This window comes from Pagrus major, chromosome 17, assembly GCF_040436345.1.
Source record: "Pagrus major chromosome 17, Pma_NU_1.0".
In the NCBI taxonomy this organism is placed as follows: domain Eukaryota; kingdom Metazoa; phylum Chordata; class Actinopteri; order Spariformes; family Sparidae; genus Pagrus; species Pagrus major.
In genome coordinates, this window is record NC_133231.1 from 4,983,971 (window position 1) to 5,010,541 (window position 26,571).

The 26,571-nt window shown below is 41.4% G+C and overlaps 1 protein-coding gene across 3 annotated transcripts in view; it reads right to left on the reverse strand.

Moving 5' to 3' along the window:
• LOC141011735 (intermembrane lipid transfer protein VPS13B-like) overlaps nt 1-26,571 on the reverse strand; it is a 353,303-nt gene that overhangs the window by 41,351 nt on the left and 285,381 nt on the right. For all 3 annotated transcript variants that reach the window (XM_073484997.1, XM_073484995.1, XM_073484996.1), the window contains exons 42-46: nt 17,397-17,593; nt 15,511-15,692; nt 14,900-15,120; nt 14,663-14,794; nt 8,429-8,590 (exon numbers count right to left, since the gene is read on the reverse strand). In XM_073484997.1, coding sequence (XP_073341098.1) covers nt 8,429-8,590; nt 14,663-14,794; nt 14,900-15,120; nt 15,511-15,692; nt 17,397-17,593 — 894 coding nt within the window. The remainder of the gene's footprint in view (nt 1-8,428; nt 8,591-14,662; nt 14,795-14,899; nt 15,121-15,510; nt 15,693-17,396; nt 17,594-26,571) is intronic.

Below are 26,571 nucleotides of genomic sequence, written 5' to 3' on the forward strand. Positions count from 1 at the left end.
ACAATGTGGCCCAGGGTCATTAAAACATACCAACACTTTTGTCATGTGGAGACCAACCAGAAACAGTTCTGCTGCCCAAACAGGGCTGTAACCCGTGGTTTAAGACTCTTTGTTGTAGTTTCAAGGCCAAGGATTTGATGTATTGGATGAAAACATATTTTTTAAACTGCTAACACATTGGCATGTTTGAAAAGATTTACATAGAAAAACAAATATGAGATTCTAGCAGCTCAGCTCTCATCAACATGATAATTAAATTAATCCCCTCATGTTAGACGGAGAGCTTCCTCTGGGACAAACTACACAGGGAGTGGAATTGCTGAAATACACTCACTCACTCACTCACACACACACACACACACACACACACACACACACACACACACACACACACACACACACACACAGTCATGACAGACCAATGGCTCATTAGATATACAACATGGAATCAAAATAAAATGTCACAGCATGTCAGTAAGAGTGAGAAAACAAACTCTTCAAAGAGATTGGGCAGAGTTTAGAGGGATGTGCAGGACTTAATTGTACAGTGATAAAAAGAAAAAGCGGGTGGTGAAGGTGGAGACTTGCTGTCCTCCATGTATCGCTCATGAAAATTTGGGCTGTGGTGGATACGGTATTAAACTGGGGAATGTATTGTTTTAAAATGGTTGGATGAGGACCAAATGGTGGGTTGCAGAAAGATGAGAATGGGTCCCCAGATTATTCATTGATTTCAAAAATGACTGGCAACATTATGTTGTTGAAATTTTTGTTTGTCTTCTAAATACAAGGCAAACATGAGACACGAGAACTTCTTGAGACATATTCTATTAATCACTAATCAATCCCACTCCCAACAATTACTGCTGGGAGAAAACGTTTCAGCCCTTCAGTGACATATACAAAGAATAAATACTAAGAAACCACAAGTGCCAATTTCTCAAAAAACAAAACTTTTGCTGATTTGTTTGTTCTGCCTGAGGGTTGGAGGTCAGTAAGGACTAAGGACAAATGGGTTACAGGAGATTGAGTATACAGGTCTGCTGCCTGCTGAGGCAAAGACCTCTACCCTTTGGCTAATATTCCCAGTGAGTGGATAGATTTGAGAATTATTCACTGTGTGCACTGGATGTCCAGTTGCTGGGATGAATAGAAGCAGACACAAGAAACCTCAGAGCTTAACTGTGAGAAAAGGAACGACTTGTGTGTTGTTTCCATAACAGAAAATGTAAACATTCTTGGAGCATAAAATTACCTATAACCTTTGACCTCTAGGTGTTATGATATGTGTATATGTAATTCTGTTTGGCAGATTATCTGTCCAATGAAGAGACATATAGTATATTAGTTGAGTAGCCTTGAAAGACATGTAACAGTGGAAGTGTGGAAATGCAGCTTAAATGAATTAATCATAGAAATATACACCACAAACACATCTTAATACAAGTACATTAACAGATACAGTACAAGAAAATGTGAAGTGATAAGACTGTGGGACTGCTGGATTAAAATGGCAGATGATAGAGTTAACAGAAAGGTGATTATGTGGCGTAAATAACATTGTTCTTCAAGGGCAAAAGAGTTCTGTTCTTTCTTTAAGGAGGGTGACATGCTGTGTTTGTCCAGAATACATTGTGCGGTAAAGCTTTTGTTTGCTTTTGATGGGAAACAATTTAAAATTATGTGTCAAATTAAGGACCCAAACAAAAGTTTGGCCCTGAATAATACATTTACAACTTGCTTATCTAGAAGCCAAAAATATTTAGTTCACAGTTAAGATCTGATATTCTTCCTCTGGCCATTAAGTTTGGCAGAAAATATCATGGAGAAAATCAGCCTGGGTGAGCTGAGTGATTATGGAGAGATAAGAGAGGTGATTCCCATTTTCTTTTATATTGTACATATTATAATGTGTTAAGGATATTTCATGACATGGCTCAACACGGCCCAAATATATTCAGGTGTAGTTTTCTGTCCACATCTCAAAAGCTTGGAAAAGAAGACAAAATGGACTATTGCATTTTGTCGAATTGTATTTACTCTGATTACCTCAGTATTATATGGTAAATGTTTTTGTCAGTGACCTCTGAATTTTGAAGGTTCTGAGGGAGAAAGTTGGTTGAATTGTTTTTCATATATTTTTTGTGGTTTGTTAGTATATAGTCAGAGCTGCAAATCTAACTTTTGGTTAAATATAGGGACCCTCTTTCTTTTTTCCTAAATGTTTCCTTAACTTGAGCTTTTTATAATTGTATTATTTTAACTATGCTTACTTAGAAGGCCAAGTATTCTTTACTCACCATGGACATTTCCCATGTGACCTGGATCAGGAATGTGAAGTGTGCATAGTTGAATAAGGCTGTAACCTCGCTTAACGATGAATGTTCTTTTTGTTTGTAGTTATCCTGTCAAGGAAGTCATGATGATTAGGACCCTCTCTCTCTCTCTAAGGGCTGACTTAGTTTCCTACTCATTGACTCACACACAATTTGTATCTTGTTGCCATAGATACAATGTTAAAATAGCCAGTTTATAATGCGTCTTCAAATCTTTGCCTTATTAATCATTTTCTGTCATTTTTTAATTCATGATTGGGGTGTTTCAGAATCCATGCCTGAACAAGATAAAGAGTGTAACAGTACAAGATAAAATACTGTATGGTTATACAATGATAAACTATTAATAATGACAGAGGGGGTTAATGTTTCATGCATCAGCGATTGGACAAAAACCATCATCAACCTGTAACTCAGCGAGTGGCCTATGTTAAAGCCTTGCTGAATGATACAATGTTCACCTGTAAGTACATGACAGTTTTAAAAAAATATCTGGCTTCCTTCTGGACCTGACCCCGCTCGGAGGATAAACAACAGGGAAGTGTAGGTTTTCTCCTGGGATCAAAATGGAGTCCCTTTCATCGGCTTCTCTCTCTCCCCCTCTCTGATCAGTCACTTTGTGGCTTAACCTGACTGGAGCTAATATCTCCCAAAGGGTCAGCCTAATCTACTGCAGTTAAAGCCACAATCTTGGATGAACAGCACAACTAAACCACTTCACTTGAGGGCAGTGTTTCTTAAACAATGGTTCAGACTGGGCGATGAAATATAAAATCCTACTTGACAAAAGAACTGACACATTTTAAGAAATAAATACACTTGTTTTGAATAAGGAGCGGTAAAACGCTGCTGTAGGGTAGAAGAAGAAACTGAATCAGATTGACAAAGAAAAGCAAGTAACAACAGATGAACACACATGATCAAGCACATAGCGTACACTGATGTGAAAACGTACACACACACACACACACACACACACACACACACACACACACACACACACACACACACACACACACACTCACACTCACACACACACACTCACGCACACACACAAACCAAATACCTCCCTGTCATGCCTGCTTCCAACAACACGGCCAATCTTACCGCAAACTAATAGTCCTGGCCTGCTATCTCCAGCACATTACCCCTGGGAACCACACACACGCACACCAACACAACACTTACACACATATACACATGGACCATTACCAGACACAGCAACACCAACACACAAAGACACACATCCAGTAAGAAAGAGGGAGAGCTCTTCTGTAGAAGCCTGCTCCTGGAGTAAATTACAATTTATTCAAATTGTGAATATTCCTTGTAGGCACTTAAAAAGTACTTCCCAAATCCAGGGGGCTTTTTACGCCCCTCTCCCTGCTAACCGCACTAACCACAGGGATTTCCATCAGCTAGGCTGCATCCTGTACCAAGCAGCCAGATATTTCAACCATCCACACCACACCACACGCCAGAGCCCTGAAAAACAGCAGGGTGGAGACAGTGAGTGTGTTTGTGTGCGTGAGACAGATATAAACTATTCTTAATTATAGAGAGTGTGATGTTAAACGCATGACCATCCTGGCGTTTTTTAATCGATGTATCAATCTACCCATCTGTATCCATCTCTCTATCTGTTGCTCTCTCTTATATAACATCTATGCAATAAAACAATTAAAACATATATAAATGGGGGAAATTGTGTGTGTTTATAAACTTCTTCACCTTGGCTGGTAAATGCTGGGGTGTGAAGGCATGCTGAGCCTGAAAGAGAGAAACTAGACTGAGAGGCCTGACAGACTCCAGGCCTTAGGAAACATTTTATCACAGTGTGAGTGTGTGTGTGTGTGTGTCTGAGTGTGCATGTGTGGGTATGAATTTGATCAAGCGTTAGACCACAGCGGGCTCTGAGGACGTGACTGCCTCAATCGACCCTTTTAATGCATCTTATGGTTATGAGTGACAGCAGAAACGGGGGTTGAGAGAGTGAAAGGGAGGTGGAGAGAAACAGAGGAGCAGTGAGAGGGAGTGTGACCTGAGCTGAGGTTCACGTTTCACTGCAAAAACACTCTGCCTGAACACTCTTCTGAGAGAGGTGACAGATATTCGGAGGTATGTCAACATGGTGGGAAGCGTACACTGGTTTGACTGCTCAGGGTGACACAATAAAACATTCTTCTTTCGCAAACGGACACACAAAGGCAACAACAGGAGACTGCAGGATTTTAAATATGCCTCCCTGTTTTAGTTCAAGTTGAAACAGCAGCAGGCCTGTTCATTTAGGAAGTTCTTTCCTCACTCTCTTGACTCTTTCTGACTATTTCCATGGACTGGCAATAGCAGATTAGGATAGGATTCAATGAATGATAGTAAAACTAATTTACAAATCTACTCATCTATACTTTACTATTATACTATACTATTACTTTATTATATTGCTTGCGCATCATGAACAGAAAGAAAAGGAGAAGGTGGGAGGGAGAATGTTTGTCTGTGTTGTCACTGTAGAGTTCTCTAGGCCAATCTGTGAGTGTTAAGAACATATCTCATCTTTTGCCCCTGCTTCCCTTTTCCATGTCCTCCCATATAGTCTTAACTAGGCCTGTACAGTATCCCCCTTGACAACTCCTTGCTACTCTCCTTTAGACTTTCTCATGTGTCCCTGTCCACTCTGCCTCCATCCCGTCTTCTTCACTCCCACCATATCTCTGCCTCTTCCCCCCCAATCTTCCTCTTTTCAAGATGATCTCATGTCCAGTATGTTCTCAGGGGAGCCAGAGACAGAGAAAGGGGGACAGATTGATTTACAACAGCAAATTAGTAGCTCTGGCTTGTGTGTGTGCCTGGGGGACAGGTCAGCTGGGACACACATCATACCAGAGCCATGAGGACAGGCTGATGGCTTGTCTTCTCGACAGGCCCCAGGCCTAGCAGACAAGACAGGATTGGCCGTGAACAACAGGGGTGGGGAATGTGTGCTTCAGTGTGGAAAACGGGCAAATTTGGGAGGTAGGGATAAGCTGCATTTTCACCTGAAGTACCAGCAATTTTTTTTTTTGTTGTTGTCTGTGCTTCCACTGCCGACTAAAGACCTACCAAAATAAGCGTCAACTGACATAAAAAAGCGATGGCTTTTGACATGAACACACGTGAATATAAAATTAGGCCTGGACTTCGTCATCGTTTATCTCTCATATACTTTCTTCTTTAAGTCCTTGTTGATGTGTTGAAGCACTATTAACAAAAAACAAACCGGTTTGTGGCTGCAGATCAGACGAAAATTAAGGAAGGTGTGTGACCTCTCATTGAGAGAGGACAGAGTCAAAACAGAGCTACTTGATAGAGCAATGTCGCCATGGATGATGTAGAGAAAGTAAAATGTATGCAAGGAGAACTGTAAGAATTCAAAAGAGAATGGACTGTGATGGCCAAAGAACCGATAGGACCAGGCTAGATGCAAAGCAAGGCTTCAGGGGTAATTCAAGGCCATGATCCTGAGTGAGAGGATAGCACTTACTGGGGTGTGACAGAGGATAAAAAATGACAAAGTTGCCTTCCAACCAGAGTCCAAGACAGAATTGGATAGCCAGGCGGAGGCCAGCAGCAGGACAAGCCAGACAGGGCTAATGAGCTCAGCCAGCATGGTCGTAAACACCAGAAAACAGGGCTCTGTTAGGGGGGAATTGAGAAAGGGACAGGGACAGTGCTTGGAAGCCATGTGCTGTTGTTGGAAAGTGTTAAGAGAAAGGTGCAAATGTCTAAGTGAGACCCCAAAACAGTGTGGAGGCCAGAGACTGTCCAGGTCTACTGATCTCATCGAGCTGATGGAGGTGAGGTATCAGGGATAAAGAAAGAACTGGACCGAGCCGACGTCGAGGGGATATTGTGCAGCTATGTTTTCTAAACTACAGCTTAGGGTGTGTGGCCTGAAATTGGTTTTGGCTTGTGTCTGGTGGGTCCCTACAGTGCATGGCAAGAAAAGACACAGAATGCTGTGCACAGCATTAGCATATCCTCGGTATGAGTGAGCTAATTGCACTGTGGGTCCCAAGCTGAAAAGTGTTTACTGATGTACTTGGAGGGGTTACAGCTTTGGGGGGTGGGGAGTGGGGAGGGGTGAGGGGATGTGAGGAAGTGTGACAAGAACAAGACTAGATTTCATTATGAATGGAGCTCCGACAACAGGAAAATAGCTGAAGGCTCAGGTCTGCCGGCTGGACCAGTGTGCTGACAGAGCAGACAGCTGACTAGACACTATTGTCATCACGGAGTTTAGGTCCATCATTCAAATGACCAGCACTTTGGCCAACACTGTTTGGAGGCACAATGGGCTGAAAATGGAACCCATCTCAATAGACAAAGTAAACAAGAGATAATGAGAGAGGGTTAGGGGCTTAGAGATGGGAGAGGTAAGGACAAAATTATGTGGTATGAGAAGAGAGGTTTAAAGTTCTGGTTTTGGTATAAAATGGGTTATATCAATACAATAACAGCTCAAATGGACATCCTGAAAGACTCAAATGTTATTGCGGGAAAAGAGGTTAAGGAGAAGGTCTTGGGGTTTAAGTAGAGAGCAGGTTCATAGATAGAAAGAGGAAAGGTTACTAGGGAGAGCGAGGAGATCTGGTGAATGATGGCTTATGGTGATCAGAGTTGTTTTAGACACTCCAAAGCACCATGGGACCAAAGCAAAACAACACAACCACTTATACTCAGCCTGGAAACTGATTCGTAAGAGCTACAAAAACACACTTACAGGACCAAGCAACCATTAAAGAAATACAACCTTTCTCTTATCATAGTCACTATTTTTATAACCCCGAAATGTAATTAGGAGTGTGTGCTACAATTTGCTGAGGCGGACACATTGGCAGGCATTTTATCATCAAGCTCAATAAGTTAGCAGAGTGTTTTTGGCAAAGTTACACTATTTCTTATTTATCTAGTTTCACAAATCATGTTCATCTTGAGAGTACATATTTCATATACCACAAACACATGATAGAATAACACATGACAGAACCATCCTGGAATCGCATTCTTCATCTATGATGACATTTGGCCCATTCGGACAATCTATCTTCCAAAACATCGCTGAAAATACAGAGGTCATTTTGACTCACTGCTCAAATGAGATGTGGTATTTGCTATGCTGATATGCCAGATTGCCACTTTCCAAGTATGTTTGTGTGTATGTGTATGTGTGTATGTGTATGTGTATGTGTGTGTGTGTGCGTGTGTGTGTGTGCGTGAGTGTGGGTGTGAGTGTGAGGTAAGAGCACAGATTAACCATGGTCGATGATTAATACAACTTGACTTACTGACTTACTGTGAGTAATTATGGCCATGTCTTTTCTCAAGCTTGACTTTCTCACACTCGCCATGGAACACATGGGGGTCCTGAAACATGTGTGCACCAAACACACACACACATGCCACATATCGCCAGCCCACCCTCCGCTCAACCTCAAAACCACAAAGGGTTAAATATAATCAATCTTCTTTAACAATGCTGTCAGGGCACTGTCTGAGAGCTCTGACAGAAATACACAGATAGTGGCCGCATGCTGATGACGGTGTGTCCAGTGTGTGTGTGTGTGTGTGTGTGTTACTCTATGAGCTTGTGGACAGAGTTTGTATGCTCAAGTCATTGAGTATAAATTTGTGTGTATAAGCCATTCTTTATACATTAGTATATGTGTGTGCACGTATGTGCATAGTACATGTGGACTGAGGTACACACTGATTCAGAATGTGTGTGTGCAAGTTTATGTAGGTACCACATTCATATTATGTAACTATTTGTGTACTGTTAGTGCTAAAACTAAGTGCACACTAAATCAACACTGAATTCTGTACATGTAGATGTGTGTGCATATCCGTGTATATGTTCATGTACAGGATATATTGATGTTGCTCTAGATATACTGGACATGGGTACGCATGTGTAAGTATAGCAAAACTCCAACCAAAACCACAGGGCTGTGGGCCATCAGATATTTCCCAGTGTGTGCCGTGTGTCTGTGTGTGTGTGTGTGTGTGTGTGTGTGTGTCTGTGTCTGTGTCTGTGTCTGTGTGTGGGCTACCTGAGGGGACTTGTGGGATCTCCAGCTGTACTGGTGGCTATGGAGGCTGGCCAACAGCACGTTCTCATCTGTGTCCACCTGGCCAAAGCGCAGTGTCTCGTGGGTGTCATTACAGATCACGTAGTGGCTGTACACCAGCTCCTCTGCCTCCGAGTTCCCATTCTGAGAGAAAACAAGGGGGTGAGGTAGGAGTTATTGGTGGATGGATGGATGAAAGGAAGGAGAAAGAATAGGGGTGACATGAGAAAAAGAGCTTGTGAATAACAGAGTAAGAAAATACTTCCAGGTGTGTATTTTTATTGTGTGTATAATGTACAGTACAGTATGTGTATAGTGTGTATTTAAGCACATATGCGGGTGTTAATAATATATGTATTCTCAATCTTGAAAAATGCAGATCTTGGTGGTGCAGGTTTCAGCCAATAGGAGAAAGAAATGAGTGATATCATCCGTGGGAGCAATACCACCTCAACAGGAGATTAAATCATAACACAATCTTACAGCTATCCAGGCTAAAGCAGCTTAGACTGGACATCAGGGCCAAATCTAACCCCTAGTCCCACATAAAACCTCCAGGAGGCCTCTCTATTTACCAAAATCACAGTTTTCACAGCTTTCTTTGAGCAGCTTAATGTTGGTCACTGGCGAAACAATCAGGCTTACAGATGTCAACTAATTTCAAATGGCAACTCCGTTGGAGTGTGTATGTTTTCCTAACATTTGCTCAATGCTTGGAACAAAGTAGGCCTTTAAGTAGACATTCCTGTTAGTAAGAGTCATCAATATATTGTGGTTTGTTAGGAGAAAACAATATGGTGGAGCCTGGCCCACCTATAGCAATGGGTCAATGAGAGAGCCTCACAGAAAACTCAAGTCATGCGAGTCGTACAGGGATGCTTGTCCACTCTTACGTCACCTCGCATGCAAGAGCAAAGAGCTCACTGGCCTGCTATTGAAAACACTGGTAAAACAGGGGGAGGGGATTGTGTCAAGTCTCCTGCATACAGGAATTTGAGTACACAATTTCAAAACAGTACATAGTGTGCATGTGAGTTGGATCGTGAGTGCATGGGTGCAAGAAAGTTTTACTTGAGCTCCTTCCAATGACTCTTAGGCCCTGATGGGATCTTTCCTGCACACCCCTCCCTGACTCTTGACGCACATGACTGTGGTTCAGACAGCTCCTCAATAACTACTCAACTATCCCAACAAAGAGGGACCCCAGCCTGCTGTGTACTTTTAAATGGCAGGGGGCTGATGGTTGATGGTTAAAAGAGGCTGGCAGTAAAAGCTCAGAGTTTGACTGCCAAGCACGTTCAGGGTCCTGGGGTTGTTGATGCTATTGAAAACGGATGGGAAAGTTTACACCATTAAAAAGAACACTTGATGATAGATGTGTGAGAGGGAGGTAGAGAGAGCAAAATATAGATGGGACAGCTGCGTTGGTGGGTTCAGTCCATTCCCGTTTTATAATGGAACACTATCTGTGCTCCCTTTCGAATTTGACACTGCGATTTACAAACTTCCTGCGGGCATCTTAAGATGCCATTGCTAAGCCAGCTCTTTGATGGTATCGTCTTTCTGCTCCGATTCATGAGGCAACACGATACACACATCAGAAAAGCTTCCTGCAATAATCATAATCACTCGCCGTCTATCCAGGGACTTTAAGTGGACAAATATTAAGACAAAGATATTTAAACAGTCAACACATCTTCCTTGTTAAAGAGCACAAGATGACAGCTTCTTCTTCAGACGCAGTCCTACCAGGAATCAAAGTATCCATTTCACTAATCCACCCAGATACTATTTCTTCAGTTTTCACAGAGTCTAGCCCTGATCTGCATGGCAGAGTGGCACACATATAAATGACAAGGTACAGTAAAATGTCTGGAAAATAGATTGTAAATAATGACACCCACTCAAGAGAAATGCTCATGAAACACAACACGGTGCAGGAGATAGTGAAACCGATAGTGAAACCTGTAAAAGGGACATAATGAAACAATAATCAGATCTAAAATCACCTATATATTCCTCTACAGATCACCCTTGCCCACACATTTGCTACAATCAGGAACCTGATCTCTGTCACTTTCTTTCCGGTTGCAAAAGAAGGCAGAGAATGATTCAAACATGGGAGGAACGGGAGAAAAAAAAAAATAACAGGAGGAAAATTCCTGTTGTCTCAATTGCAAATGTAACAGCCTGTGAACGTTCTGTGAGAAAGCAGTGTGTAAATACTACTGGGCTTTTGTGTGGCTTTCCACCAAAGCCACTTCCCTGGGGTTAGGAACTGGGGGGAGCAAAGACTGAAAGTGGGGCTGGGGACCGAGGATTGAGAATGAAGGCATGGGGCCTGAGGTTAGACTAGAGGGGGGCTGAGGTTGGGGCCATATGGGGCTATTGAGCAAGGAGTAGTGGGAAAAGAAGATGAAATACAAAAAATGGTTTTGATTTTTTTCTTAATTTTTAGAATTAAAAAAACCCTCTTAAAATGTATAACACTGTAGTTTTAACTTAATCTTCTTACACTTTTACATATAACCGCATAATTGAAGCTTAATCTGACCTCAATTTTGAACTTTCTACCTGGAGTCAGGCCTGTTAGCAAGGACTTGATTTAAGATTTGAATTTAAGGAAAGCACTGTAGTGGGGAACAGGAGGTGACCATGCTGGCTTGGGGACATGCAGAGGATTATTTTGGTTGGAATATACATTCATGTCAAAATTAACAAGAATGCTGTATAACATGTATACTGAGAACTGCCAGAAAGTTCCTGGTGATGTTATCAAGGATACAAGAGCAGTCCACGTTACCATGACTACCACTGAATAGTGTCACAAATTATGAGAATAAAATTACTACCATATACCAAGAAGTGTCTTTTATTTCTATTTATTGCTATGCATCTGGAAGTGCTCCAGCTGTTCTGGTTGTGGTGGTCTGGTATGACCATGCCTGGGTTGTGAGGTTTGAATTGTGTGGTAGTTGGGGAATCTTCTCCACGGTTCAATGCCGACCCTACAGGCCACATCACAACAGGCCTGCCTGCCAGCCTTGACACCAGGAAACATGAAAATCACTGGAACAATTACACACGTTAGGATACATCCTTCTGTTGCGGAAGGACAGAGCCTGTTAGCATTTCCAACTGCTTGCGATTATGTTTTTCTATGCATGTGCAATGTGTGCATGACTGTGTCTGGAATGTAAGCCTCTATCAGATCACAGAAAAAATTTAGCTTAACTGGGCAGTCCTTTACATCCATCCCTATAGTACACTACGCCACCAGGCAGCTCATGCTTAATTGCACACATGTAAGGTTCTTTCACCACGTACAACATTTTGTTTCAGTGAAAACCCCAAAAAAGGAAAATATATTCCACGATGTGGAAGTGTTCACAACGTTCTCTGAAATGGACCAAATATTTAAGAAAAAATCTGCCTTTTGTACTTGACCTCTCTCTGCCCCTCACTCCAGAACTACCATACCCACATGCAGCACATTTGCCTTATAATTATGGTGGGTTTTTCCCTTGAGTTCAGCAAAGTGGTGAAGGCTGGAGGTAGTTAAAAGGTTTTGTACAAGTTGCAAGGCTGCTGCTGTTTAGACCAATCAAGTAAATACAGCAGACTTAATCATTTTATGAATCAATCCCCTACCAGAGGACATGTGAATGCAGCCATCAGGGTTTGTCTACAGTGTGAGTATGTCTGTCTTAAAGACTGTGTAGTGTACAATAGGGATGCAATGATTACAGATTTGGCACGATTATAGTCTGAGGAAAAATCCTAGATTCACAGTTTCTTGATTATAATGTATTTCACAATACTACAGATGCATAAAATAACATGAGCATTTTATATTACAGGTTTTATTGTATTTTGTCCTCACATGTCTTTGTTGGCTTTTGTTTTTAACAGTTGCCATGTTTTCAGACATACTGTAATACAGAAACCAAATAACACAGCACAAAATAATGTTTAGTAAAGTCACGTCAAAGTGCATTTTTAGAAGAAAATGAAAGAAAGAAAACATCTCTTATGAAGGTGTTATGTCCTTACTGTTGTGGTGACTGCTGATTTATAAACAGTGCAATGTTCCTGTTGCCATTGGTTTACGGTACATTTCACTGAAAGCTACTCAAGATGCTGCAGTAAAGTTAAGGTGTTTATTTTAGCAGCAACTTTTTTTTTTCTTGCAAGTTTTGCAGACTGAATATTCATCATATTGAACAACACCAGTTAATAGTAAAATTGGTTAATCACTGTTGACTTGACTTGCACAAATGAAGAAGGGTATTCTGTGTGCATGTGTATGTGTAAGCATTGCTTCTATTTTGGGTCTCAAGATTCTGGGCAAAGACACCATTCAAAAAGCCAAATATATCACCCAATCAGTATCAGAAAAGCCTTGGCCAAGAGTGTATGAACAACTAATAACATAACTAATCATGCTTGGCATGTTGGGTAAAGCCCACCATGGATACCAACATGTCCAAAACACTCCAGTAAAGCTGCAATATGACCATTCATGACAACAACACCAACGCTCTCAGGTCTTATTTATGGCTAAATTAACCAGCAGAAATAGGGAACATTCACTAGCATGCACAACATGATGCAATGATGAAGCCAAGGGTCAATTATGATCCATCATCCAACACGGTTCGTTAAGAGCTTTAGATGAGTCAGTGATGCCACTGGGTGAAAACAAAGGTATTAAAGCACTAGCCAGGACAATCATTTTCTAGTAGATTTTCTATACAGCTTGTTTAATTTTATTTTCCACAGGTAAAAGGCCACAGCTGTTCCTAGAAAAACACAAGCTATTATTTCTCTCACCTGGCAGTGGGAGTCAGTATGCATGTAAAACCATGAGAGTACCTCATGTCTCCAGAGGCCAGTATATGAGTCAGCAGCACCACAGCTGAGCCAAGCAGAGCCATGATAGGGCATCCAAAGCCAGAGAGGCCAGAGTGTGTGTGTGTGTGTGTGCGCGCGCGTATGTGTGTGTGTGTGTCTGTGCGTGCAGTAGACAAGTGGGTGGAGGACTCAGGCCAGATGAAGTCTTGGCAGGTGTCACCACTCAAGTTTTACCGTGTTTTCATGGGCATCACTTCACACACAAAGATCCTGGCTACTAGAGGCAATGCTGAGAGCTGAGAACTGGGAGATGACGAGGACCATAGGAGTAGAAGCCCAAGATCAGACACACTACCTCTTAGTCAGAGTTTACAGCAAACTTAAAGGCAGCTCCATCCTGCAAATTTTATTACCACTGGCATACAACCCAAACCATTCTCATGAAATCCACTTTGTTGTGAGTTTGTTTAGCTGATACTCCATCTGGGAGAAAAGGTCGTCTTACAGCTCTCTGAATGTAGATACATTTCTATGGATTTCCTCTATGGATTTACCAGCCCCTGGCTCCTAATATACTGTAATAGCTATTTACAAGTGCTAGCGATCAAACAACAGGGGAAATCCCTTGTTACCTTAAATGTCTTACTGCATTCCACTACTACATTTCAAGTGTGCTTCCTCACGCAGCACCGAAAAGTTGCCTCGAGATTGCGTTTGTACATTTTAATTAACAACTATTTTGCCTCTGACATTAACTGTAAGTGGGGAAATCAAAAAAAAAAATGAAGGACAATTACAGGCTTCAGGACTCCCTATATACTACATTATTTCAAAGTTCTGAAAGTAATATCAATAATGTATCATTAACAATGTCCCTGAGATTTGAGTGTCATTTCATAGAGCTTGCACTTTATTGCATTCTTTGGAGTGTGGTCAAATATAAAGTTTGTTGCAGTCATTGACAACATATAAAGATGGACAGCATGACAGCTCCCCAAAAGTGAAGCCAAAACATCTTGAACACCTCCTGGTGGTTGGCTACAGTAAAGGTTATAAATCCTACTCCTTCAATGTTAGCAGATGGAACATCTGCCAAACTAAAAACACACTGGTGTATGTTCAAGTGTTCATTTTTTGGTTTTAATCAGTTATTTGATGCCATAACAAGGAAGTGTCACGTTATGGTTGACAGCTGAGCCCTGCTCATGATTGAGTCGGGCTCCACCCCTTGATCGCTACTGCTAGTTGCTAGAAGGTAGTGCCCATATACTGGATTTTTTGGCTTAATTTTTGTTGACATGTCATTCATCTGTACATATACTGTCAATTGTTGTATTTCCAACAGCCTAAACTTTCTGTTACCTGTTGCCAGCTGTGCAGGGCCGTGTCCACAGTGTGGATGGCATACTGGCTGATATTGAGGAATACTGGGTCCACAAACACATTCACATCCAATGTGGTGTTCTGGGGGCAGCAGGTAGCTGCAGCCTGGCCCTGAAACAGACAGTTAATTTTAAATTACTTTAACATTTTCTGATCAGTACTTTGAATCAAAATATCTAGACAGTCATTAAACCATTATAAATAGCTGAGCTTTACCTGTAGTACACAAGGCTGGAGGAGCTGAAGGTGTGTTAGGTTTCGGTACTCCAGCAGTTTGCAGTCTAGCTGGGTAGAAAAGCTGAACTCCTGACAGTGACGTGGTCCATTGTTCCACTGGCGTAGGAAGACCCGCGGCTCCCTAGCACCAATAACCATGAACTCCTGCTCCTGAGGTAACTTCCTGTCTGGCAGGAAGGGACGAAGTTGTTCAGATGGAACTGGAGGAGAAAAACAAAGCATCTGTATTAAGAGAATGGACTGCAAGGCGTATTTAATCAACACAAGACATTACTATCAAAACTGACTGAAGTTGGCACTGGACTGAGGAAATCAAATAGATGACTATAAGAGATCTATTTAGATTATAACCACAGTTTCAAGATAAACCACCCAATAAACATTAACTCCTCTTGATGATGTTGAATGTAAAGGTAATTAAAGTGAATAACCATTGGCTCTGTGTTTGCTGGTACCATGAGCCATCAAAGAACATGAAAAGATGGCTGAACCTTTTGCTCCACCAATAGAATAAAGAAGAAAAGATTCAAAGTAAACTGATAAACCTAATACTCAAACCCAATACTTTGATGGTGTATTCAGTACCCTACCTGTGCCCAGCTCTTCTAGGTGGTGGCAGAGGTGAATGTCCAGCTGTGCTAGTTGTAGGGACACCCCCAGGGAGGGGACAAACCAGGGTGCAAAGCAGGAGTCCACACGGGTGCAGGCTGCCAGCGCCATCGGAGATACCAGCTGATCACAGGGAAGCTGGGACCCACAGTCACTGTCCGAACTGCAGGGGAAGAGGAGATACAGCCAAATATGACAGATTTAGTGTTATTTCTGAACACTAAAAAAGCAAAGAAATAAAAGAAAAAAAGAAAATGAGTAATATATGACTGTCATTCAGCATTTGACAGCTTTAAGGGAAAAACTTACAAACAGTTATTGATTTTCTATCAAACTTTGTTTTGTAGTATCAAAAGCATTGGCACAGCTGTGGAATAAAACCATAGAAATTCTACTCACTAATTAAAATAGTCTGATTCTTATTTGTTGCTGAAAGCTTTGTCTCTTGCCCAGCAAGTTACAAATTGTGTGACATCCTTGTAAGAAATCTATAGAGAGACAAACGCTTCAATTATCCAGACAAGGAATGAAAAGAGACAACAATGTGTTGAAGCGAGGGCCTCCTCGCTGTCCGAGGCTGTGAGTTTAGGTACATTATTACTGCCGCAGTTTCCCGGAGGAACCTCTCCATGGACATTAATTGCATGTCATGGTTGATGATGTTGGATGGAAGGTAATTGAAGTGAATGACCATTTGCTCTGTAATTTGCTGCTACCATGATCCACCATAAAAACTCCAGCAGGAAACGCTCAAGACCTGAAAAACGCTGGTGCAGCAGAGTGCTCCTTAAAAAGATAAGCATCATATGTTGACAATTTTCATTACTTCCAGTTGGCAGGGCAGCCAAGTTATTTTTCTGCTGGAAACTAAAGTAAGGCAGATGAAACGAGCGAGTAAGGAATGGGGAATCAATTTTGATCAAAAAAGACAAATAATTTAAACATAAAGGAAATGTAGTGTTTGGAGTATGATTGTAATGAAACACAGATGTATATTTTGCTTTACACTGTATCTGGTACTGTAGAGTTTTCTCTGTTTCTTCTCGTACATGTTTTATTATTCCTCCCTTTCGGCTCCTCTGGAGCTCTCTAAGCCACACAGAATGTGGGCTTGGCAATTCTCTTCCACTGAAAGTTCCCTAAATCCCGAGAGGAAGTAAAAAGGGGGAGAGAGCAAAAAGGAGAGAGTAAATTAAGATGAGGGAGGGATGAGAAAAAGAGAAAGAAATTAAAACTGGGTGAAGCACAGAATATGTAACAGGATGCTGGGGAAGATATGAGAGCGATGAAGAGAGGAAGCAGTGGCAGCAAGAAGAGGGGAATAAAGGCATGCTCTTTGACGTTTGACAGTGCTTGGCAGGCCCAGTCCATCCCATCCCAACTAAACCCAGCCCAGCCCAACCCAGGCCAGGCCAGGCCTAAGAACTTATGAGCCAGCCCAAAGGGGGCTTTACTCCTCTTGCTTCCCGTGAGCTTCCCCTCGATTAGATACACTCAAGGTAAGCAGGAAGGAATCCGGATGGGCCCTGACAGGCACTTGGTGTGCTGGGAAATCTCATTAGGCCGATCTGAACGCCTTCCAAGCCCGCTCCCTGCTCCTGCACACCAGATGTGGGGCGAGGGACACATTGCTAGCTCTTTGTGCTCGGCGGCCTGGGTGCGCTCTCCCTCTGCTTTCCCTCACACTGGACGGTACACATAGACCCACACACATTTTTGTGTGGAATTATACAAAAACTCTGTGTACAAACAAACATACAACACACGTAGATACCTACAAGCACAAAGGAACAAAATGTTATTGTCATTATGTATTACTTTTACAAAATACTGAACATGGTGTGTAAAATACAGAATTATCCTTTACCTCTGTTCATCTCCTCCCTCTCCGTTATTATTGAGTACTATCCTCCACAGGTCTGAGGCCACCAGTTCCTTCTGCTGGTCGGTGAGGCTGAGGCTGGGCAACTGCAGCTGGCAGGCAGTGCTCTCTGAAAGGCTGAACTCCCTGTATGGAACAAAGGCCTGCTGGAGCTCATCCCAGTACTCTAGACTGCATGGTACCTGGGAAGAAAGACACAACAGCTTAAAAACGTAACTCCAAAATATGTATTTTGTTTGAGTTTTTTTTCTTTTTCTTTTTGTATTAGTTGCAGCAGCACTGTAATAAGTGCCCTTCAACTCAGATTCAAGCTCCCTTAATGGCAAGCAACTGGCCTGCCTGGACACTGATACCTTATTTGAACGTTATAAGACACAACATCATAAATCACAGAAAATACCTAATACCTAATAAAAATCTTCGTCATGAAAAGTATAAAGCTAAAATGACAAAGACCTGTGGTACTCTCACCATATACTTATACAAAAATGAATAGTACTTGTAAGCTCTAGGGCTACACAGAAGGAAAATACAAAACTAAACAGAGGTTGATTGCAGTTTATTGAAATGCAACGGAATGGAAATATAGACGATGTCAAAGATATTAACACATCATCTCTGTACTCCTGTTGATAAAAATCCTCTTTGGGTCCAACAAACCCTCTGCTCCCACATACAGAGTTGGAGTGCTTTGTATAAAGGGGCAAACCAGTCAATAAAGGCTAAATGACCATATTTAATTGGATGAAGTCACATGAGCACAAAGGTCTAGCACTATTATTTCTTCCTTCCTGTTTTTACATACAGCCAGTTGCTGACAAACACTAAACACAGACTAAAAATGATTAAAGATATTTGTTTTCTCTCCTAAAGAGCTTGGAGGAAATGAGAAGGAATGGCCCTCTTGGGTCTCAAGACAGTAGATAACTAATGGGCTTCCCTTGGCATCCCTTTGAGTTGCCTTACAGTGTTACACTGAGCACTGGAACAACAGAAACTTTCTACTGACACACTGACTCAAATAGTTACTGTTGGTGTTCGTACTCATGAGCAACATGCCAGAGGAGGTCTTAAGTATGGTTTTGCTGTAGAAATGATACTGTTTTCTACCAACGGGTCAGGTTTTTATTTCTCCTTGATCTTTTGTGTCTCTACTGTAGTTGAGAAGGCTTCATAGTTAAATTGTTTAGTTATTAGTCCGTTTTAAGCTTGTTCATTGGTAATATTTCCGACTTTGTTATGCTGTAGAACCCAAATTGGTACAGTGTGTTTTGTTTTTGAAAATTGACCTTCCCTGACCTTTTGACAATTGGCAGCATGATGCCGTTCCACTGTCTGATTTCCTGTCTGGCTTGATCTGCTCTGTGCATGTTGATGCGGTGGCGGCCCGCTTCTGTCAAAAATAAACTCTGGACATATTCTCTGCAGAGCAGAGCCGAGAGTCGCTTCAGGGATGCTGCTGAAATGTGCGGTGGCACAGCCAGTGAAAACACCAACATTGTCTAGAACATTGTCTAGGCCGTAATGGTTGAGACGGGCCCGGTGGAATCTGGGGGTTAGGTGGTGGCTTTGCTCCATCAGATGACGGCAGTGTTTTTATAGTCCCCTCCACAGACAGACGCCAGTGGTGTCTCCCTGAGTTGTTCATCACTTTAACTTGAGGTTCCAGTCCAAACAAACTATTATAGACTATTGTAACCCCCTCAGTGTAACCCTGATTACTCATCAACAGTACGATTACTGCAAGGCTTTGTTATTGCACAACAGGTACTACTCGAGCCGTGTGGATCCCCTAGTTACACATAAAGTGTTAAGCAACTGTAGTGGTCTGCTAATCATCAAGCATTGATATTTCTGACCATTTCAAGTCAAGGGGAATCCCCGCCTGGGAGAAGGAATGAACAAGTAAGGTTTTATGGCATCTGTATTGCAACCTTGACTTTTACTCACTTTAGACAAACCGTTCTTTAATTTCTCGTCTAGTCGGAAAAAACGACAACACTTTGACCGCAGACCACCAACGCAGCAAGACGACAACTCATAACAACAGTGCATGACCACAGCATAACTAAACACCAGGCATCTATGCGCTACATGACAGCCATTAGCGTTGAAGTCCTGGAGCTGTTTCTCAGACTGAATAGCAATCAGGTTGTGTGAGCGTTCTCACATGATGTGATGACTTGGAGGCCTCCATTTGTTCCTCTCACACTGTGCCAAAATTAGCATAAATGTATCTGGTGCTCCTGTGTGAACTAAACCAGGTTCTCAGGTTCCCTCGACCACCTGCACAACTCAGCTACTGATGGATCAGTGGTGGCAGGGAGTTCTTAGCAGCACACCTGAAGGATGCCAGGCTGAAAGAGATGAGTGTGTGAGCACGCGTGCATGTGTGTGTGGTGTTTATGGGTGGGTGAGTATATTTGCCAGTGCACATGCGTCTATGACAATCCAATCCAATTATTTACCAGAGGTACAAAGGTCCCTGGACAATTACCAAACTCATGGAGCTGTCAGCAAGTCGGTATGTGTGTATGTAAAAAGTTTTGTGTTTGCAAAATATGTGTTGCTTTTATATGTGTGGGGGTGTACTGTTAGAGAGGAATGCATGAGGTAACCATAGCTGACATCATGTATGAAATGCCACACAGGTCTTCCTGGAATCGACTTCTCATAATTGTACCTGACAGAGTGGTGCACCCGCAACCCCAACACTGAGCTGCCGGAGCGGAAACTCACTGAATCTCCAAAGAGAATTCCCAGAACTGTGTTGCTAAAACATCGAAGGTGTTTTTTTTTTCCGCCTGTGATATTCAATACATATGACGGCATACAGAAATGAATATGTAAGGTACATATATGGTACAGTGGAATACATTTGCATGGTTGAATTTGCGTCATGGTTCCTTCGACTTGTAGCCCCGGCCTTGGAACAGAGTGGAGATTAAATCTATAACCAGTTAAAAAAATTGTAGAGATGATGGAAAAAAAAAAAAGAAAAAGTGTAAAACATTTTTTTTTAGCTATGTTGAGTTGGACGTCTGGCACTGGCTTTTGAGAGGAGGAGGCACCTGTGTATATGTCAGATGGATTGTGTATATGTGTCCAAGAAAACAGCTATGTATAATTGTACGTATGAAAGACAATATGCATGTATACATATGTGTATACACAGGTGTGCATATGTATGTGAGTACATGATACAGTCTGGGCAGTGTCAGTTTCCGCTGCCTGATTGTGTGTGTACCTTATCTGATAAACAACATTTAACCCTGAATAACTGACATTCTCTTGGCTGGATGGCTCCAAACTGTATTCAGGGGCTACACAAAGTAGGCCTGGCAGCTAAAGCTCAGGGCAAAATATTAGCTGAAAGGTTATCCTAAATGTTATCTTAATTTTTGAGTCGAGGTTCCACTTTAGAGGCTGTTCAAATGCCCGGAAAGCTAGGCTGAGGACTTTTCAAGTTGTTTAAATATTCAACACTAGTTACAAATACATTTAAATCCAGGACTTTAGGCAGTATTGTGTATATGGATTTCCATCATTGTCACCCCTAAAAGTGCTTGTTTTTGGACTAACAGGTTACAAGTTTGTCATTCCAAATGTCTGACAACATTATGGAAACAATTCCTTCAAAGAGAGACCTTTTAGTTAAAGAGCAAGATTTGTAATCAGAAACACTTGTCTTGCTCAAGGTGAAGTCTCGCTCTGAAATCTTGTGGGGGTACGGTGTTGCAGGAAAGACGAAGATGGAAATTTGAGTCAGAGTTGGAGAGAGGAGTTTGGAGTTTACCTAGAGAAACTGCTAATAAGAATATATTTCCAAAATCATGGCTGAATATTTTAGGGATGGACAATGTTTACTAGCTAGAGAAATTATAGCCCTGATATTGGGAAATCTATGATCAGCTATATTCATATCTTTGAAATTAAATCTGCCGGATTAAAAAAAAAGTTAAAACGGAACTGATAACATGAAGCCAAATTGCTTTCATTACTTAACAAGAACAGTATATACACATTTCAATACAGTAGATGGTGGTATGCACCTTTAAAGTTGGTTCGCAATCTGCCAATAAATACAGAGAAGACGAATAAAGACAGGAGGAAGAAGACAGCAGCACGCTGTTGTCACACTTATGACTAGAGAACCAAACATATTATCGCTGGTGTGGACGTTTTTTTTACAGTTTTCAGAGGAAGACAAGACAATGGCATTTTGCAGTACATGTTTTGTAAGGGTTCAGAGAGGAGGGAAAAAGTATACGAGTTATAATACAACAAATCTTATTAGAGCAATGGAATACTAAATCATCCATCTTTGCTCACGACATTCTAGCCTTTTTTACCCTCAGATATGCATAAACTATAGGTTATGAACGTCTTTTTAAAATATATTAATACAAACTCATTGGGTTACTTCAGTTCATCAGTACTAGCTAGGAGAATCAGATTATTTTGCATCCTTAGAATATTAAGCCGACAACAATCAACCAATTCCAAAACGTTTGGTTAGTATGAATCATTCACACACCAAAATATGTAAACATAGGGCCCAGGTTTAAAAATACCCATATTCCCCTTTAACAAAAAAAATAAAGCAGTAATTTAGATTTCCATGATCAACCCAGGTGTGATCACTGCTAAAGTATAAATATGTCTTTGCAACTGAAGACTCCCCTAGCTCTCTCTGAGGCTGTGGCTGCTGACATCCACAGCCTTGTCTGCCATTACTTTTATTAACAATATCAACACTGCCATTAGGTCTTCTGTTATTTCACTGATGCCTATGTGTCTAACAATTCCACTGCTTGCTACCTCTTATCAGCCAACAGACAAATTGAATTGACATCGGCTTGAGCAAATGTTTACTCAGGAGATGTAATGAAAATTGTTCTGAAAATGACTCCTGCTATGCTGTCTCAGGTGGGCTAATATACGTTAACATTAATCAGTGTGGAAAATCAGGAAAAAGCCCATGTTGAGATCTTCATGCTTAACTTTTTTTTGTTTTTCCTCTGTAATGCCAAACTTTTAAAAAGGGGGACTGGAGTTTTGGTGGATGAGGTGTAAAAGCTCCGGATCAAATTAACCACATGGACAGTCTTATTTTTATAGTGCATTAGCTGTGACTAATGCAGGTCTGCTTGAGCGCTGTCCCACTAAAATAATAGTTATCTTGGCTAAAACACACTCTCGCTCTTTCTGGTTCGGTGTGTTGCTCTGAAGTGAAATACCTCACAGACTCCCCTAAAATTGTAACAAAAGTTTGCATTCTTTTACTGGTTGGAGAAAAAAGTGTGCGTCAATAAAAATGGGCGCGCCATGGATGTGAAACTGATGGTGGACCTGTGTTTCTCATAATAAAAACAATGACAGAAACAACAGCTGCAGCAGTGGTTATTATGGCTGAAGGTTGCCAGTTCATCTCAGGCCACAGTGGCTTTATGATATCGGTCGCAGGCCAGCAGGGCCACGATGGCAGTACAGAGCCCTGCTGGTACATGAAAGGCAATCCCACAGTGCCATGCACGAAAGCAACAGCAGGGGAGCAGATGGAGTGATGTTTGCCTGAAAAAGGCGTAACGATTTGGTCAACTGCCTAAACAGCGAGTAGATGTTATCATTTTATACACTTGGCATATTAGGAAAAGTTTGCCTTGATAAAAGACAAAAGTGAATGTGTATGAGAACAGAATGTGTCAGACTATATGCTCAGGCTGTTCTACTCTCCCACTCTCTACTGTATCTCCTCCTCCTGCTCCCCTGATTTGGGGTCAGGCTGAATCATAGCTCCTGTGTTTACTCCCTGTTTCTCAGGCTTCAGAACCCCACAGAGAGGCAGAAGGAGGGGAAGACAAACGCGAGGGATGGAAAAAGAGCAGTAAGGACACCTGCTTATGATTCAGAGAACTGGACTACACGGTGGTGAAAAGGTGAGAATGAGTCACCTCCCTCTCTCCTTCTATTCTGTCACCACTTGGGCTCTCTACAGGTGGGAACCTGTGGATACTCCATTTGGGATCTGCCCCCCTCATCAATATGACATTGCTCGCCTTCTGCTGTATGTAAAAACAGTGCAGAAAGCAATTTGACTTTGAGTAATGGAAGGAGGTTTGAATTCCCCCTCGGAGATACTGGAACCAGTTGGGAAACCACAACTATTTAAATGCAGGAAATCTTGATTTTATAAAATGTTAATATGATCTGTTCTGGGGACAAGCAAGCAGAATGGCTCAGAGAAGCAAGCCCCCTCCAAACCCACCTTCATCTATTCAGTGGAGTGGAGAAAGGGAGTAAAGGAAAGAAGGAGGGGGACTGTGACAAAAGGTGGGAGAAGAAAGAGAAGAAGAATGAGGAGATGGAGAAATGTTTTATTACATATTTTGTTCACCTCATGGAATCCTTTTCACCCTCAACCTGCTGATTAACAGCCATAGATTGGAAAAAAAAACATCACTGCCTAATTGATGGAGAGGGATGACAAGACATCTCAATGCTAAATATCACTCTCTCATTTCTCTTATTTCTTTTCTTTCTCTATGCCTCTCACTTTCCATTTCTCAAAATCTATCACCCCCCATCTCCATGTGGCCACATGGTAATTTTAGAGGCCTGAGAAATTATGACTGCCTTCTTTCTCTTTCCTGCGTGCTCTCTCTCTTTCTCTCTGTCTCTTCCTCTCTCTCTGAATGTAAAGTAAATTAAATTCCTTTGGAACATAAAACTGAGCCATTTTCATGGCTGCATTTCCGTTCTCTGTAGTTGGACTTTCTTTCTGGCATTTGAATAAATAAAAGATGAATTAATTGAGACTTTTGAAGTTCTGTAGAAAGGAAAGCCTAAGCATTGTCTGCCAGAAGCTGAAATCAATTATATTTGGGATCACAATGACTTAAGTGATGACCAAGAGGTCCTAGCAGCAGAATTAGGAGACTCACTCTTGACCTATGAAATGGCTACTCATGGCTGGTACAGTGGTAAATAGATGATAACTAAATCTGCACAATTGTTTCAACAATTTTATTTTCTGTCATTAACAGTGGCTCACATTTAAATACTTGGCATTTATTGCTTTTATCTACAGGCAGAGTTTGTGACCCCACTGCATCTCATCTCCACATGAAGTGGTTGCAGTTATAGCTGGGTGCTCAGAGCCTCCTCTTTTCACCACTTCCACTGTATAAATCTCATCACCTGATTCCTTTTAACAGACTTGTCAGAAGAGACAGGAGCATGCCAGATGAGTGGAGTAGAAGATGTGGAAACCACATGTTCATCAACCGCTGGTTCCACATCTCATGCAGTGTATTACACGCTTATACACACATACACACAAAACTATGTTTGTGCTCACAGGCATCCATATTTCTGCATAGAAATAGATGCACATATGCAGTTAGGCAGATTGTTTCCATTATAGATTATTTTCATGATTAACTGATTAAACATTTAGTCCGTAAAATGTAAAAAAAATTGTGAAAAATGCTCACTATAATTTCCCAGAGCTTTCTTTAGTCCAACCAACAGCCCAAAACCCAAAGATTCTTAACCATAAATGTTTGACATTACTGAAAAATGACTGAAATAATTAACCAATAATCGATATACAGTAGTAAGTGATTACTATTCTTACAATTGACTAATTGGTTAAGCAACTAATCTTTGACACTCTAGATGCAGAAATAAATGCACGCAACCAACTGTGTCCTCGCTGACATTTCATATATCACTGTTGCAGAGTATGACAGATTGTGAATGAAGGGGAATCATATGAACATGCCACACTGGAATATGCCAGCCAGCTTGCTGTGTCTTGACAGAACTTCACGGGTCCCTTGTTCCATCAGCTGGTGAAGAATCATCTCTCTCACCCGGACTAGAGAAAGTGCATTATCACACAGATCCCCTTACACAGAGCAAAAGACACTACCTCCCTCTGTGACCATCTATATCCATCCTTCTTGGCCCTCCTCTCACTCCATCTTTGTTCATCACTCTCTCTTCCCATTCTTCCTTCCTGTCAATCTACTCCCATTAACCACCCTCTCCCTATTCAAACTATCTATCTCTTCCTCTTCTTCTACACTCCCTCTGTTCTCTAATGTAACTTGATATGCGGCCAATCAGCTAGAGGCTTTGGAGTTTTGCTCATTACAGAGTTTACAGCTGTGGAGCCTTGCAGGGAAGCCAGACATCTGCAGCACCTTCAAATACCTCGTCTCTTTCTGGCTGACATACAGACACAAGAAAACATCTGCACTGTAGGTGAAATGATTGTCAGAGTCCAGGAAAGAATCTGAGAGATAAAGAGAGGATATGGGGAGAAGAGAAACGTCTGCTGCAGATGGAGGAAAGAAGTAGAAAGAAAAGAAAGAGGGAAGATAACCCAACCCTTAGGGTTAAAATGAAACAATGTAGTTAAAAAGTATTTATAAATGGGCTGAAAATGTTTAATTTCATGATAAATTAAAAACATGAGACTATAACATTTATTTGTGATAGGTTAAAGAAACCTCATTATTTCATGGTAATGAATAGTATAAATTATTATAGCATTTATGAAGTAATTCTCACCAGTTATTGCAGTAATGTAATGTTGGAGCAATATCCATGAACATATTACATCATCTTATTTCAGTATATCTTTAAACCATCCGTGCATTACATTTTGATAATCCACCAGTTGTTACGTTACCAGTCTCTAGAGGGCTGCTTTTCAGCTTCTTCTGATCACTGTGACTTCTGAAGACCTTTAGCTACGTCGAACTGAATTAAAACCACTAAACTAAACTAAAAAAAAAAAAAAAATCAGACTAAACAGCGCCAATACAAGCTGTGAAACTTTATATGAGTAGGAAAAGAAAAGGGAAATTTATTTGTTCAAGAACATGACTGGGTTAAGCTTAGATGAAAAAACATGTTTTGTATATTAGTCAAAGAGAGAGTGACTATAACTGTCTTGATTTAAAAATTATACATTTTTTGGTCCAGGAAAACAGAAAAAGTACAGAGAAGGATGTTAAAGTACGTGACTTTGGACTGCTTTCCTTTGAGGATGTTTAACTGGAAATTGAGGAGGGGGATAGAAAAGCGGAGGATGAGTGATAGGAGGAAAAGTGGGATGTCTTGTCCCCCACTGAGGCCCAGCAGACTC